The 16,082-nt window shown below is 54.0% G+C and overlaps 1 protein-coding gene and 1 long non-coding RNA gene across 2 annotated transcripts in view; both read right to left on the bottom strand.

Annotated features, from left to right (window-relative positions):
* Nucleotides 1-4,132: 4,132 nt before the first annotated feature.
* Nucleotides 4,133-16,082, bottom strand: part of LOC138689137 (uncharacterized) — a 597,120-nt gene continuing 585,170 nt past the window's right edge. The window contains exons 3-5 of the long non-coding RNA XR_011327988.1: nt 8,889-8,943; nt 5,050-5,267; nt 4,133-4,269 (exon numbers count right to left, since the gene is read on the bottom strand). This is a non-coding gene — a long non-coding RNA (uncharacterized lncRNA). The remainder of the gene's footprint in view (nt 4,270-5,049; nt 5,268-8,888; nt 8,944-16,082) is intronic.
* On the bottom strand, nt 12,493-15,941 carry LOC138689134 (SH3 domain-binding protein 1-like). The gene is made up of 5 exons (XM_069802800.1): nt 15,781-15,941; nt 15,433-15,553; nt 14,950-15,134; nt 14,458-14,540; nt 12,493-12,652 (listed from the first exon to the last, which is right to left on the bottom strand). The coding sequence occupies exons 1-5, from the start codon at nt 15,880-15,882 to the stop codon at nt 12,493-12,495; spliced, it is 651 nt and encodes a 216-aa protein (XP_069658901.1). The 5' UTR covers nt 15,883-15,941.

Raw genomic sequence — 16,082 nt, 5'->3', positions numbered from 1 at the left:
CTTTCCCTTTCCTTTTCCCTTTCCTTTTCCCTTCCCTTTTCCCTTTTTCCCCTTTCCCTTTCCCTTTCCTTTTCCCTTTCCTTTTCCCTTCCCTTTCCTTTTCCCTTTCCTTTTTCCTTTCCTTTTGCCTTTTCCTTTTCCCTTTCCTTTTTCCCTTTCCTTTTCCCTTCCCTTTTCCCTTTTCCCCCTTTCCCTTTCCCTTTCTTTTTCCCTTTCCTTTCCTTTTCCCTTTCCTTTTTCCTTTCCTTTTGCCTTTCCTTTTCCCTTTCCTTTTTCCTTCCCCTTTCCTTTTCCCTTTCCCTTTCCCTTTCCCTTTCCTTTTTCCTTTTCCCTTTCCTTTTTCCTTTTCCCTTTCCCTTTCCTTTTTCCTTTTCCCTTTCCTTTTTCCTTTTTCCTTCCCCTTTCCTTTTCCCTTTCCCTTTCCCTTTCTTTTTTCCTTTCCCCTTTCCTTTTCCCTTTTTCTTTCCTTTTCCCTTTTTTCCCTTTCCCTTTCCTTTTTCCTTTTTCCTTTCCCCTGTCCTTTTTTCTTTCCTTTTCCCTTTTTTCCCTTTCCCTTTCCCTTTCCCTTTTCCCTTTTTTCCTTTTCCCTTTCCTTTTCCCTTTTTTCCCTTTCCCTTTCCCTTTTCCCTTTTTTCCTTTTCCCTTTCCTTTTCCCTTTTTCCCTTTCCCTTTCCCTTTTTCCTTTCCCCCGGCGGCGGGAGGATCCAGGGCCCCCCGGCTCTCGGGTGCTTTCTGGCGCCCGTTGCCGCCTCGGGGAGGGCAGAGCACGGGTCCAGCAGCCGGAGGCTCTCAGAGTCCCTGGTGCGCCTTCCCCTTCCTGCTGCCTCCCGCAGCGCTGCCGGCGGGCTGAGCTGAGCTGAGCAGGTCGTCCCCTCGGTCCCACCTCACAGGGCTGGCCCCGCTCCTGCCAGCCCTTCCCAGGGCCAGGCTCTCGCACGCCCTGAGGCTGCGTGGGAGCTCTCTCTGGGTCGCCACGTCCCTGCTGGCGAGCGCAGAGGACGTGGCTTTCTGCTACCGTCGCCCGGCTCCTTCCCCCGGCCGAACTCCCCTCTGGAGCGGGCAGGGGCACGCCGCCCTTCCCCGCCAACTGCCGCCCCCGGCTCTCTTTGCCCGCTCTGGCCGCGGCGCTCCCCAGGCCGCTTCGGAAAGGGCTGGGGGTGGCGCGGCCCCTGGGCCGAGACCTGCCGCTCCGCTCCGCTCCGCTCCGCTGCGGGCCGGGCCGGCTCCGGGCAGCTCGCCTCGGCGACCGACTGCCAGTCGCAGTGACAGCCGGGCAGCGGCCCCAGGCTGCTCCAAGGAAGCTCCCGGAGACGAGGGCTCTCCTCTGGAGGAAGCTCTCTCCGCCGGGAGCCACCCGCCGCTCCGTCCGTCCGTCCGTCCGTCCTCGGGTCCCCCTTGTCCCGGCAGGCTGCGCTGGCGCCCGGGAAGGGCAGCGGGAGAGCCCCAGGGCTGGGCCGGGGCCGGGGCCGGCTCTGTCCTGGCGGCGACCCCCGTGCGGCGGGGGCACGGGAGGACCCCCTTTGGTCCGCCCCGGGACTGACTGACAGCGCTGCCCTCACAGCGGGGGGGGCACTGACTGACAGCGGCGTCACGCACAAAGCCCTGGGGAGCTGCCCCAGCCGGGGGGGGGCGAGGCGGCAGACAAAAGGGGGTCCCTCGCCTCCCCTGCGACACACGGCCATGGGGGCTTCCTCCCCTGAACCGCTCCGCTCTGCCACAGATTGCCTCGGGGGGGGGGGGGGGGGTGCGGGGGGGGACGACACGGACACTGTGCATCTAGCGAGGTAGCTCTCTCTCTACTGCAACTGTAATTGCCAACAAGCCGTAACAGCAACCATCGATCAGAGGAGCACCGGGTGTCTATACAGTATTTTCATACAAACTTATCCTCTCCAAGAAAGTCAATCGCTAATAAAGCAAAGCCAGCAGCAGGACAAGCAGCACCGGAGCAGAGGAGATCCCCCCTTTTGGGGAGGGAGCGGGTAAGTAGCACAAAAACGTCCTGCGGGAGGAGGAAAAACGGAGAAGCCTTTCCCAGTTCCGACTTCCCTCACCCACGAGCTCTCCGGCCTGATCACGCTGGCTTCAGCAGCTAGGAGCATCAAGGTCCACAGTCACCAGTGCCAGCAATACGGCACCGGTGCCACGAGCCCAGGTGCCGCTGGAAGTGATGTCAGATACAGAAAACCCTGTGGTAGGCTAGAGAGTCCTGGTTTAAATTTAGTCAGTTAGCCAAGATCAGTCTGATCTTTTCTAGTCTTCCTGTTTAACGGTGCCTCACCTGGAGCACCAGTGCTGATCCTTTCTGCTCTTCCTCATGGATGGCGCGTCCCTCTTGGCAGGAAAATGGAGCGCTGACCCGATACAGAGCGACTGAGCGGTCAAAGCGAGGAGGGGATACCTCCTCAGAAGACCACCAAAGGCCAGCCGAGACCCCCGCACGTGCGGAGAAGGCATCTGATGCGTCAGGGTTACACAATGCTACGCACATGCATCAGATAGTTTGAATATGTATTAGGTAGGAGTAGTTTAATAAATTAGATGCAATTGTTACTGTATAAAAGGGACACAACTGATGAATCCGGCCTGCTTGATTTGTGCAAAGTCCACGGAGCACCCTGTGCAGAATAAAACAGTATCTCTCCCGCCTGTGTGAGATTGTTCTCTTGCATACCGTGTACCAAATCCGCTTTTAGGACAACAGATGCAAGCGTGTGGCTTTTTCCAGGGTTTATGGGATGCCAAGGGGAAGAGAGGGAAGAGCTTGCTTGTTTCTGCTTGTTCTTCTTTAAGTACCTTTCCCTTTCCTTTCAGAAGGCGGCCACTCAAAGCTTTCTCAAAGTTAAAAGAATGCCTATCCCAGTTAAAATAAAAACCATTTTTGTTAAGATTTCATTAACCCATGTTCTTTATCATCTAAAATGATTTTCCAAAACGGATGCGCATCTTGCCCGTAATTCTGTAATGGCATTTTCCGGACTGAGACATCAAAATGTCTTTGTGTGTAGGTTGTAGCCTCAGCCAGCCCAGCTCTTGCACGGTAAAGGCCCTTTCTTATGCAGCTGCATCTAAGATCAGGGAAGCGGGACATCCTCCTGCTCCTGACAGAACCAGTGCTAAAGAAGATCACCTCATGGATATCTTCCCTTGTTTATGGCTTGTTCTCCATCTGGTCAACTCTCTAGCCATTCCCTGGTCCTCACTGCTGGCCATCTCATTGTACAGCCCCCCAGCAGAAGGGACCTGGTGCACTCAGCCTGTACCACGGTTTGTGGGACAGGCCTAAGGAGAACGGCATATGGAACCAGTTTCTCAACCCCATTTCTTCTTGGAGGGAAGGCATTCTTTCACTGCTGATGGGAGTCCGGGAATGAATACAGAGGCATATAGGGTGGATAATCCGTGCACCACGGTGGGAACAAGCCAAACAGACCCCGTGTTGCATTATCATCTGACTCTTTTAGAACATCGCCTCATTCTGCCAGACATGTTACCTCGTCAGACGGCCACACGTTGCTACTGCTAAAGTAACAACCAGTAACACAGTGTTATGTGTTAGACCAGCATTGTGCGTGTAGGTGCTGACGGTGCCTCAGCTCCGGAGAGGGCTGAAGAATGATGGTTTATTGCAAATGCGCTAGCGTGATGGCAAAAAGCTGCCTGAGCATGCCCTAGGCACATCTGAAATCTTAACTCCCAGCCTCATCCCACTACCTATCAAAGGCATAAATAATAACACAACTTGTAGCAGAGTGGTAAAATCTAATCCAAAACATTTTCACCAATTTTGACCTTTTTAATGCTGTGAAGCATAGGGCAGCAGTCCATCCAAGACTAGAAACCTCTACTTCTTCTTGGAGGGAAGGAGTGTTTTCTGCCAGGGTAAGACTGATTAAAATAACACACAGTGCCAAGCTGATGCTTGTTTTATTAGAGTCTCATACAATGATTTTCAAATGTAAAATTCCCGATTTATGACACTCAAGGATCAACATCGTAAAGCTTGTCGCTCTTTTTTCCAAAAACTCTAGGTTGTGAAGAAAAAGACATTCTAACCCAACATCTTCAGTATGTTAATTTGAAAACGTAAACAAAGTAGAATTTCATTTTAAAGCATTTAATAGCAGAGACAAGCAATGTGTAAAGCTGAATTACAAAAGAAACAATACAACCCGACATTCATGCTACAAGTTTACCTTTCCACAACCATTAGTACTTCCAGGTCAGTTCTTTCCAACAAAGAGATGCTGTAGTGGCGAGAAGATTATGCTGGGGAAACAACAACAAAACCCACATTATTTCTTCTTCTTTGTAGAGAAGTACTTCTCTGAGAATTGTAACAAGGTAATTTCTGTCCACCAGAAAGACACATCCCCAGCACAAAATAACACAGAGGAAGACCAAAAAAGTAGAGGAAACATAAAGAACAACCTGTGCCATAACGGTCTAGTCTCAATAGTTAAGGGGACTGGCATACATTAGGATTAACAAGGAGTTTTATTCCTTCCAAAACTAACCCACCTATCAAACAGTTACTGCCAACGTTCAACATGGGCTGTGCAGTGAACAGACCACTCTTGTTTCGACAGCTTTAGAGCGCTCCTTTAGTCAGCAGTGCCCAGCAACTGTTGGGGGGGCTACTTTCATTTCGGAAGTCAAAGTTACAAAGGCCACAGTTGCTAAGCGGCCAAATAAAGGCCATACTTGCCTTAAGGGGACTGAAGGTCCCTCCCAGGAAGGCCCCTCGAGAAGGGGGAGTGTGTAAAAGTCCTTTAGAAACCGGGCTGAAGATGGCACTCCGCAGCTGATAAAAGCCACATCCTACGAGGGCTGTGACTGAGGTCAGTAACACCCCCCCACCCCTCAAGCCCCCCCGTCCCCCATGAGGAGTTTTTTCCCCAAAGACAGCCCAGAAGAGGAACATTTCCTGGCAATGCTGCACCTTACCACAAGACAAAAGGACACCCCTGAATGCTCCTTTGCCTTGGCAGACTTTTTTGTTTAACCACAGAAAAGAGGGACCCATTCTTCAAGAGAACGTAGAATCACCTGAACTGCCAGAATCAGGCACAGGCTCGGACAGAGCCAGGACTGCATCTGCTCGTAGCTGCAGTATTCGTACCTTCTCCAGAACCTGGACAGACCTCTTCCTTCTGACTCCATGTTTCCTTTGTTTACCATTTGGTCCAGTTGCTGCAGGAGCTGCACCGCACCCTCAGCCTGACCAGTTCCTGTTCTTTGTTCAAGGGTAGATCCCACAGGCGCCCCTGTCAGAAACAGCAGCAAGAACAAAAACACAAGCTCGCTCTCTCCACGCTCCCTGCACACCCAACGGCAGACCCTGAAACCCAGAGGTCGGTCCAGACTCTGACTGACATCACGCCTGGGAGCTTTCAAAGCAATCACAGTGCAGACTGGTTTGGAGGTAGGCTCCCATCTCACAGCCCAGCTCTGAAAGAGCTACGTAGCCCGGCTCTATGGGTGGGAATTGCTTACAGCCAAAATCATTGCTGACCTACTGCTCTTCGGTGGTTCTAATTCCTAGTCTCACGTGCTAGAAAATACCAAACGCCACTTTTAAAGGAAAACTATTACCAATGTCATCCTTGCAGCTTCTGACTTCATATGACCAATTCGAATGAAACAAGCCAGGAATTCCTTACTTACACAAACTCACCCGGTTACAGCCCACAGTAAGGGATGCTGGACTAAACTCACGCTCATCTTCTTTGGAGGAATTCTGAAAGGAAAAGGAACCCAAGAACTTTCACACCATGTAAAATTCTATTCTACAGGAGATCTTTGTTTCTTTGCTTGCTTGCTTGCAGAACTACAAGGCAGGGTCTGCTCTCTTGTTCTGTGACTTTATTTTCTTTCCTGCTACTATGAGGACCTTCTTCACCAATATCTTTCTGCCCCTCCCTCCTCAGGACATTCCCAGGCCTAACATAAAGCTGGAATTCATTGACTAGACTTTAATATAGCAGATAGTGAAAGAGGAACACCAGCTATGGCACAGACAGAGATTTTAAAAAACATCGACAGAGGTGCCGTGGGAAATAACAGCCGCTGGACAATACAGGCCCCTAGACATCAGCCCTGCTAAGACACACTCATAGGAAGCAGAGTAACAGGGCAGGGACAAAAGCGAAAAGTGCCAGAAGCAAGAGGTGAGCCAGGAATACCCATTCGCAAGGCTATCGGCAATACAAAGGACCACAAACAACAAAACCACCCTGGAAGCTTCTTTAGGAGAAAGTGAAACAACTTTGTCACAGAGATAAGAGAAGAGAAGAATAGATCCCTCCCTGATGGTGCTTCTCTTGCACTAAGCTCAGGTTCACCTGAAATTCCAAACTTTAGAAGGCCAGAGATCTTTGCAGTTTAGTCTCAGAGCATTAACTAAGGTAGGAAAATTATCTGCAGCGACAGGCTGAGCGTCTCCCAGTTCTTTCTTCCTTGGACTTCTACTGGTGCTCTTGGTAAGCAGAAAGATGCACAGGCTCAACTCCAATCATCCTGACCAGACAGCCTCCTGTCAAAATCGCAGGCCTGGAAGGCATTTGGATGAGAGCTGAAAATGCAATCTATTCAACAGCCATGCGACTGCGGCACTTCCATGCTCCTCCTTCTGAATTGAGTGCCAATGCTGTAAAGTCAGTCCTACGCGTACTAAGCAGACAGATTTCCTTCATGTTTTAACAAGAGCCTTCCCTTTTCGAGATGCACTCTAAAACACCAGCTGGATTTGGATCCAAAGTCATACACTGCTCATAAACTGAACAAGAGCCCTGGAGGAATGACCAGAAGAATCCTGAGAAAGCACAGGTGCTACTGAGATGCTTTTTTTCTAAACCTGATCTTTCTTCTCATTCTGAATACCAGAAGAAAACAAATGCAAAGCAAACCAAATGGAAGGCATGTCACAGAAGCACCTGGCTCTGATCTCCTAAAAAAGCACACGAGGGAGAGGTCATCTGCTCAGGTTTCCATGCGGTGCTCCTGACATCTGGTCTGGTATTCATAAAGACACCAGTTTGTGTCTGGAGCTCCCTCTCAGTGTAACAGTGCCCTGACTAGTGCAAATTGCAGGTACGAGTCATGGTGGCACAAGCATCTCTTCTGGAGAAGGTTCTTCAAATACCTGAACTGGTATTTGCCGACTTGATGATTCACTCATCATAGTGCCAGATTACCTGGAAAGAGCTCAGGACCTGTCCTCCCACATCACTTAACACAGTAGGAGGTTACGGTGATGTCTGCCACCTACCACATCATTTCTCAGGGTCCAACATGCTAATCCGGAGCTCCAGCTTCCAAGGACCCTAATGTTTGGGAAATTCAGCCACCGTACAAGGAGCAGAGGCATTCTGGGGACAGCGATTATAGCAAAGCGGGGAATAAAAAAAAGCATCTTTCAGAGGATGACCCTTATCCCACCAACAGAGTGTTTGGAGCACCTGAGGAAAGAAGCCAGAAAGGGCATGTGTAGAGAGACCTGTCACTAATCCTGCAAAGGTAAGCTGAAGGGAAAAAAAGGGATACAGGTTTTGGAGACAAATCAGCCTGCTTGTTTTAGAGAAGTTCTGTACTGAAGGCTCCTGAGGACAGTGTCCTTCCTACCCTGAAAATCCAACAAACCTGTCAAAAACCCCTCTTCTGAAAGAAAGTTTTGGGCTTACAACAAGGTGAGGGCTCTTTCAATACAGGAGTTTACCTGTGCAGGCTGAAGGTAACCATGCAACTAGCAGCACCTGAAATTGCAGGGGATCCCTGCAGAGCAATCATGCTGAGATTGGGCCTTTGAAACCAGTCCTACAGCAGCAAGCAGGCAGCATGCCCTGGCCAGCAGGCAGCAAGCCCACAGACGATATTTGCGTAAAGGCTCAGCCAGTTGTGGAGAGGTCCAAAAGGTTTCTGAAATGGGGGCAGCATGTCATCATGCAGAAACACGCAGAAACCTGGGCATCTGATGCAACTGTTCACCTCCCAAGGAACAGCAGGAGAAGAAGCTGTTCCTCTAATACCACCAGGCAACTTCCTTTGTGGAAAACCCCAAGAGGAATGAGTTTGCCTCCTCGGAAAAGACTCTCTCCAGAAAGCTGGAGAGGGAAGGTGGCCAGGAAGGCAATAGCATGGCAGGGGTTTGAACTAAATGCAGAATGGCTATCAGGATCCAGAAAATGGATGAAATGCACTGGGAGCATGGGCAACAGCCAGAAGGAGGAGAACAGGGGGGTGAGGGAAGACCCTCTTACCTAAAGGGTGTGCCTAACAGCAGCTCTGTCAGAGCAGCCTTTTAGCTTGTGGGCTACAAGAGAAAGAATCTTGCCCTCCTGACAAGGTCTCTGGAGAACAGCGGGTTTAGAAAGCAACTGCCAATCCCTCGGGAACAATCCTGTTGTAAATCTGCCTTCTGATGACATAGCGAGAAAAAAACATGACACTGTTTCAAGACGAGGGAGATGCCAGCAAGGCCATCTGCACAGAGAAAGGACACTGCTGAGGAGTGGCAAGTACTCGCACCGAAGCCAGTTTCAAGGTGTCAGCACCCACTGTTGGCCCTTCATGGAGTTCTGCACAAAGGAGCATGTGAGGTAAAAGAGGACTGGAGTCTCTTGAGGACAAGGCAGGGCAACCTTCAGGTTCAGCTCCGAGAGGCTATGCTCACCCCTAGAGCTTGTAGCTTCGCGGTCAGAAAAGCCTGCGTTGGTTCCCGGTAAAACTCATCCCGTGGCTAAGTCTGATGAGCAGGAATCACAAATGTCTCCATGCAGGTGATGCAGGTGAAAAGGGAAAAAAAGTTACCTGCAGGCATTTTTATGCTTGCCACTTTAAGAACCTAGGACTAAACAGATGCTGTTGTCTCTGAATATTCTGTAGCTTACCGTTTCAAATCCATGCTTTGCTTTACTCGTATGGCAAACACGCTCGGCTCCAGTTCTAAAAATAAGTGAGACAGGTAAGAACTGAGTTTACCAAAAAGTCACAAAAAGGAAGCAATCTTGTAAATGGCTGCTCAAGTATTTCGTTAGAAAGCAGGGTTTTAGTACCTCCCTCTAAGCCAACAAGATAGATACCCTTAATCTGTATTTGTACGCATGTTTCAAAGTCTCATTTAAAAAATGACAATAGGCACTCACTCCAGTATTAGGCTTTCTGCTTTTCTAGTAAGCCCAACAAGCAGTTAAAGAGAAAAACAGCGTGACGTGACAGGGAAAGGGGCATGAGCAGCAAGGTGAGAAAGCTTGCAAATCCTACAAGATTACTGACACAAGGAGAAGGGCAGGTAGCAAAGAACCATAGAAAGATCTTACAAGACTCGGTCGTGGAGCAATAAAATGGCAGAGAGGTACAAAGTGGTGCACGTGGGGAAAACCAGTCCTGGCTTCACACACAAAATAGTGCTCTTGGAGCTGATCAGCATCACCTGGAGATTCCAATAGCTCAACACTCAATAGCACCCCAAGAAAACCCAAATCCAAATGCCCCATGAGGACTTACGAGCAAAAGAGCTTGTCCAAAAAGAAAAAAAAGATCAAGAAGTGGTCTGACTACAGCAGGCAAACTCCTTCCCAGGGTGGGGGAACGCTCAGGCTGAATGCTCGGCTCTTCAGTCTAACAGAGTAATCGCAAAAATATGACAGAAGGCTTGAAGTTGATGCCTGACTGGTTTAATTTTGCAATCAAGAATACACTGTAGAATTATTAACTGTTTTAATCTTTTCTGGAATAGCGTAACTGCTGGGGCAAGACACAGGACTAAGAGAGAACTGCCAGACTGGACCATGAAATAGCCCTTTCTGGCCTTGTATTTTATGAATCTACAACTCACACCTTGGCTAAAAGAGATTAGAAAGCATTCTGGATCCTGGTCTCATTCTTCACTCATGTCCAGCAGTTTTATTGTGACTAGAAACTGATGGGGGGTGGGGAATGAAAGGACTACATCTGGATGAGCAGGAAAAGAACTGGCTCCAGACTTCTCCCATTATAATCTCTGCATGAAATTGGGTATTGGGAATTGGGTAGAATATAAGGCAACAAGGGAGATGATTTGACGTGGTCTGTACATCGCCATGGAAGGGGAAAGGTGAGCATAAACACTTCCGACCACAATGCTGGATCTGGGACTCTCTGCCACATACTTGTGAATTGTAAGTATAGACATGAATCTTCTGTTTTTAAAAGCTACGCTCCATGAAAGAAAGAAGCCTGCCAGACTATAATAATGGGCCTGCCTCTGAAAGGTAATCCAGAACTAAGCTTGAAGTTAGCCACCACGAGCCAGCATTGCACCCTCGCGCTGAAGACGGCCAACAACACCCTGAGCTGCGTTAGGAAGAGTTTTGCCAGCAGCTCGAGGGAGGTGATCCTTCCCCTCTGCTCAGGGCTGCTGAGGCCAGTCGGTGTGCTCCGTCCAGACTAGGCTCCCCAGGACAAGACTGGGACTCACTGGGGTGAGCCCAGCAAAGGGCCACAAAGAGGATGAAGGGACTGGAGCGCTCTTCGTATGCGGAGAGGCTGGGAGAGCTGGCACTGTTCAGCCTGGAGAAGGCTCGGGGGCTCTTATCAATGTACACCTGATGGGAGGGAATGAAGAAGAGGGAGCCGGGCTCTCCTCAGCAGCACCTTATGGCGGGACAAGAGGCAAAGGGCACAAACCGCAAAACACGAAATTAAAGCTGAACACAAGAAAAAACTTTCTGACAGCAACTGTGGTCGAGCACTGCAACCGCTTGCCTACAGAAGTTGTGGCGTCTCCACCCTTGTAGCCCACTCAAAACCTGAGGGGACACGTCCTGGGCAACCTGCTCTGGGTGACCCTGCTTGAGCAGGAGGGCTTGGACTCGATGATTGATATCAAAGGTCCCGAGAACCTCAGTGGTTCTGTGAAAGCCACAGACAGAGATCTCTGCCTCAAGCCCAGAGGCAGCAGTCATCAGCCGACTCAGAGGAACAGGCTGGGAGGCAGCTAGAAAACTGTTCCCAGTTCCTCCCTTGTCATCCCTGCCTCAGGTGTGCAAGCCAGTGCACCGCTTTGTGGAGCTGCCCAGTTCTCAACCCGCAGACACCAGAAACCTGGTTTCAGGCAACCGACAGGTACCTGCTTTCGAGGACGTCCTCCTTTCTCCCAGCCTAGGGAAGGAAGCAGGAGAGCCAACGGGACGCGACTGCTCTGGAAACGCCGCTGCCGACCTCCCTGAAGCTTGACAGGCCTCTTGCCCCGGGGGCTGCCAAGAACGCCCGGGCAGGACTGCGTCGCAGCCCGCCACCGACGCCAGGCTGTGAGGGACACCCCCGGCGGCTGCGGGTCCCTGCGGGGACAGCCGGCAGAAACTCCTTTCTCTCCACAGCCGCACGTCTCCGCGGTGCCCGCCGGCCTCCGCCGGACAGCCACCAGCGGCAGGCAGTCCCCTGCTGCCCCCGCAGCCCCGGGGGCGGCAGGGAGGGGCCGGGGCTGGCCGGGCCTGCGGGGGGAAGGCCGGGACCCGGCGCCCCGGCCTGCCGCGAGGGGAGATGCCGCCACCGCCGCCGCCTCAGCCCCGCTGCCGGCCTGCGAGGCCCCCGGGCAGCCCCGGCGCTGGCGCCCGCCGGGCAGCCCACCGCTCCACGGACGGGGAGGAGCCCCCGCCACGGCCACCGGCCCCGCCGCCCGCCCTTGCCTCAGGCGGGGCCGGGCCGGGGCTGCGGCCGGAGCGGAGCCGACGGCAGCCGAGCCCAAACGAGACGAGCCGAACCGAGCCGAGCGGAGCCGAAGGGAGGCGAGCGCCGCCGAAACGACATGAGCCGAACCGAGCCGAGGGGAGCCGAACCGAGCCGAGGGGAGCCGAACCGAGCCGAGGGGAGCCGAAGGGAGCCGAATCCAGCCGAGATGAGCCGAGCCCAGCCGAGATGAGCCGAGCCCGGCCCGGGCGCCCCCTCCCTCTGCTCCAGCTCCCCACGCTGCTCTGCACTGGCTGCTGCTGCTGCTGCGCTGCAGAGGCAGCGGCATTTTGGGGCTTGGAGCGCTTTGGGTTCCAGCGTGAGCCCGAAGCATCAGAGCAGTTGGCCTGTACCTCGGTCCCTTCGCGTCGGTGTCCTTGGAACCGGCTCGGTCCCTTCGCGTCGGTGTCCTTGCCACCGGGGCAATCGCTGCCAGAGACGCGGGGCCCCCCGGGCCGCTCCCCGGCCCCTGGCAGTGTCCCTCTCCATCTGCCCGCCCGCCCCTGCCGTGGGCAGGAGGTCTCCGCGCCCGCGCTCCCCCGGACGAGGAGCTGCAGCGCCCGGTGCGCGGTGCCGAGGGGCCGGCTCCTGCCCACCATCACCTGCGGCTGGAGGAGCCGCACCGCGCCCGCAGGCAGCGCTGCCCGCCCTGCCCGCCCATGGCGCTGCGCCCGACCGCCTCCGCTCGGCTCGGCTCGGTACGGCTCGGCAAAGCTCGGCTCCGCTCGGCAAAGCTTCGCTCGGCTTCGGCTCGGCTTCGGCGTGCTTGGCTGCGCTCGGCTCGGCTCAGTTCGGCTCCATTCGGCTCGGCTTCGCTCCGCTCGGCGGAGCTCGGCACAGCGGCGGAGCCCCCCCCAAGGCGAAGCGGTCAGGATGCTGACCAAGCAGGAGCTCTCCTTCGGCGGGTCCCGGGACATCCCTGCTGAGCTCAGCCGAACCTTCCTCGCTGGGCAGGACAAAGAAACCCGGGTGGGCGCAGGACAGAGACACGGCGAGAGCGACCTGCCCTTCCCGGGACAGAGGAGTCAGCGACGGCTCTCCCGGGACTGATGCCCCACGCCCACCCGTGCCTCTGCACCAAACAGGCTGGAAAAGGTCCCTGGCTGCCGACCCCAAACGCGCTCCCCCGCAGGAGCTCCCCGGACCCTGCTCGGGCCACCAGGGCTGGGCTCAGGAAGGAGTTTTTTCCCCCGGGCAGATTGGCACAGGTCCCGGGGGGGTTCGCCTTCCTCTGCAGCACTGAGCACAGCCCCTTGCCGGGGTCCTCGGGGCCATTTCTGGCCAGCGAGTCCCTGCTGTTGCAGGAGCAGGAGTCCAGCTGTGCCCTCCAGCCCTCCGCCTCTCTTCCCTGGGCCAGCTTGGCAGGGGAACCTCATGGACCTCCATGTCTCCAGGTCACTTGGGGCTCTTCTGCCCTCTGCAAAACAAGGAGCCTCAAGGAAGCCGCCTTCTCCCTGGTTGCTTTTAAGCTGGCACACTTCAGTGGGGAGAAGAGAAAGCCTGGGGAGGGGGGGTGCGTGTCTTATCTATCTATCTATCTATCTATCCCTGCTGGGAGGGAATGAAGATGAGGGAGCCAGGCTCTTCTCAAGAGTGCCCACTGAGAGCACCAGCGGCAACAGGCACAAATTAAAACACATGATATGCTCCAGCTGCACATGAGAAAACAATTTTTTCCTGTCCGGCTGGTCAAACACTGGCACGGGTTGCCCAGGGAGTTTGCGGAGTCTCCGTCCTTGGCGATGTTCAAAACCCAAGGGCACATTGTCCTGAGCAACCTGCTCTAGGTGAGCCTCCTTGAGCAGGCGGGTTGGACCAGAGGAACTCTACCGGTCCCTTCCAACCTCCACCCTCCTGTGTGAGTCTGTGCTTTGGTTTCACTCCTCAAGCACCTGAACTCAGCCCCGATGCCTGCGGGAAAGGATGCTGGGACAAGGCAAGATCCCAGACTCCTCCCCGAGGACTCATCACAAAACCCCATCTACCTAGTCCAGAATATCCTATGGCAGACACACTCAGAAGAGAGAAAAGATCCTTTTATTGTGAACATCAACTGCGGTGGGGGGGTGGGCCCAGGAGTCACAGGGGTTCAGCAGTGACATGAAAACAGCACCTACAACGACAGAGTCAGAAAGCACTGATAAACCCACAAAGGCAGGAATAGGCAGGATTTGGTTCCCCTTTCTTTGGGGAACACCGTTGATGAGGAATTGTTCATAGCCCAGAAGAGAGAGCTATGGCTGGCATCCACTAGGGGATGGCTCTGGCGCCTTATCCCCACGGGTAATGCCCTTAGAGACCTGCACGCGTGCAGAGATGCACGGGGCCCCCGTGCCACGCAGCAGGGCTCGATGGGGAGCCCCTGGGGAGCGGCCACAGAGTTATTTCCAAGCCCTGCGCAGCACCATCCCTCGCCGTCCCTTGCCAGTGGGTTGGACCGACTTGGAGCAGCGCTGAGAGTTGGGAAAGATGGGCAGCAGAGCCTGGTACGCACCGGGGCTTCCTGACCTGCTGGACCTTCCTGCATCTTCTCACTGGTCCGTCCCCAAAAACGTTTTCTCTCTTCCTCCTCCTCTTTTCTGCGTGTCTGTCACTCTCCTCTCCCCAGGCCTGCTTTCTCTTTCAGTTTTTCTTTTTCTCCTTGTCCTGGGGAGAGCCTGCAAACCTTTTCATCGCACAGCGGTATGAGGTAGGGGAAGGCACGACCCACTGGAGTCGGTTCTGATTTTAACCAAAGTGAGCTCGTTTTACCGTCTTTCCTCCGACAGGTTTGCCAGCTCTTCTGGGCGCACCAGGGGCTCTGCCGCGCTCTCGGGGGTGGCTGGAGGCAAAGCCTACAACAGAAATGTCAGAGTTAGCAGGTGGCAAGAGATGGCCTGGAACAGTAAGCAACTCTTTGCCAAACTGCTAATCTAGCTCTCCAGAGGAGATCCCTTTGGCTGGTTTGCACCATCCACATTTCACACAGTCCCCCCGCCCCCCCAAATAGACTTGGAGAAGCACCGACAAAGTCGGACCTGAGCAAAACCCCGCTGAAGTTGACAGCTACTCCCCTCTGTCTAGGTGATTTGCAGGCATTTTGTTTGTCAAAGCACATGCCAAGTGCATTTGAGAAACAACCTTGCCAGTTTTCCTTGCTAGGGATCTTCCCAGCGGGTGGAGGAATAACCCAAACACACACCAGCTCTACTGCCAGGAAGAGGCACAGCAGCGTCTCGGCCTCATCAGAAACTCCCCTCTTACACCAGACACGCTGTCACAGTGTTTGGGGACCTGACATACCTCTCCTCTTTCAGACTCCACCACCATAGCTCCCCCAGCTTCTCTGAGGACACCGAGCAGAGAGGGGGGTGCATGCAGCGAGGCTTCTGTCTGATGTTTGGTGTCTGCTGTAACTGCTGGCACACTTTGCTCTTCCAAGTGCAGTTCTGGAGAGCAAAAGCACGTGCAGCAAAGCGACTTGTTGGAAGTAAACAACCACTAAAGCAAAACCCACCCAAAGCCCTACACCACTTAAGTTTTCAGACCTCCGATGCCCTGTCTGCAGGCTTCAGCACATCTTGCAGAGCAAACCGTTCATGCCCCAAGAAGCAGTGGCCAAAGAGAGGCCACGGGACAAGCGGGGCTGAGAGGACAACACTCCAGGCCCAGCCCTGCCAGAAACGATGCTGAGGTTTCTGGCGTCCCAAGCCCCAGCCTCTGACAACCCTCAGTCCTGCCTCTTACCTCCGCAGCTCTCTGTGGGGGCTGCCGACGACTCCTCGGCTGCTGAACAGGAAAGGTCAGTTGTCTGCTCCCCAAAGAGTTCCCTGCAGTTGTCAATCATGAATTCCACCAGCACGTTCACCTGCACACATCAAACCCTCGGGCTCAACCCAGGTGCCTGGAAATGTATCACGCAGCCTTTCCCACTCCCGACCCTTGCCTCTGCGCAGGCGGCTGTGGTTGTGGGGCTGCTCTTGCAGGCAGCCACCCCACCGGCATTTGCTCAAGAGAGGAGGCAGCCAGGGACCTCTGAGCAGCCAAGCTCGGATGGGCCGGCAAGGCTGCAGCCGGCTGCTCAGTACAGCGCACCTTCTCAGTCACCGCCAGCATGGCCTCGAGGGGGAGCAGGTCCTCGTGAGGTGGGCTCAGCAGATTTGGCCCAAGGCAGATGGCCAGGTTGCTGGCGGTCATTCTGCTGCTGGCGGCGTTGTGGCCGATGTGCTGGAGGAGGGCCAGCAGCCGCTTGAGGAGGAGGAGATTGGCTCCAGGCAACTCCTCGGCCACCCTGAGGGAACAGGAACTCAACGTTAATAGAGAAGATGCTGCCCACAGCCGTCCCCGAAGCTTGCCCAACACAGGTGGGTGGTGCAGCTTTCCGGGTGCTCTCAGCC

Source organism: Haliaeetus albicilla, chromosome 15 (assembly GCF_947461875.1).
Source record: "Haliaeetus albicilla chromosome 15, bHalAlb1.1, whole genome shotgun sequence".
In the NCBI taxonomy this organism is placed as follows: Eukaryota; Metazoa; Chordata; class Aves; order Accipitriformes; family Accipitridae; genus Haliaeetus; species Haliaeetus albicilla.
This window is presented reverse-complemented; position numbering and strand designations above follow the sequence as displayed.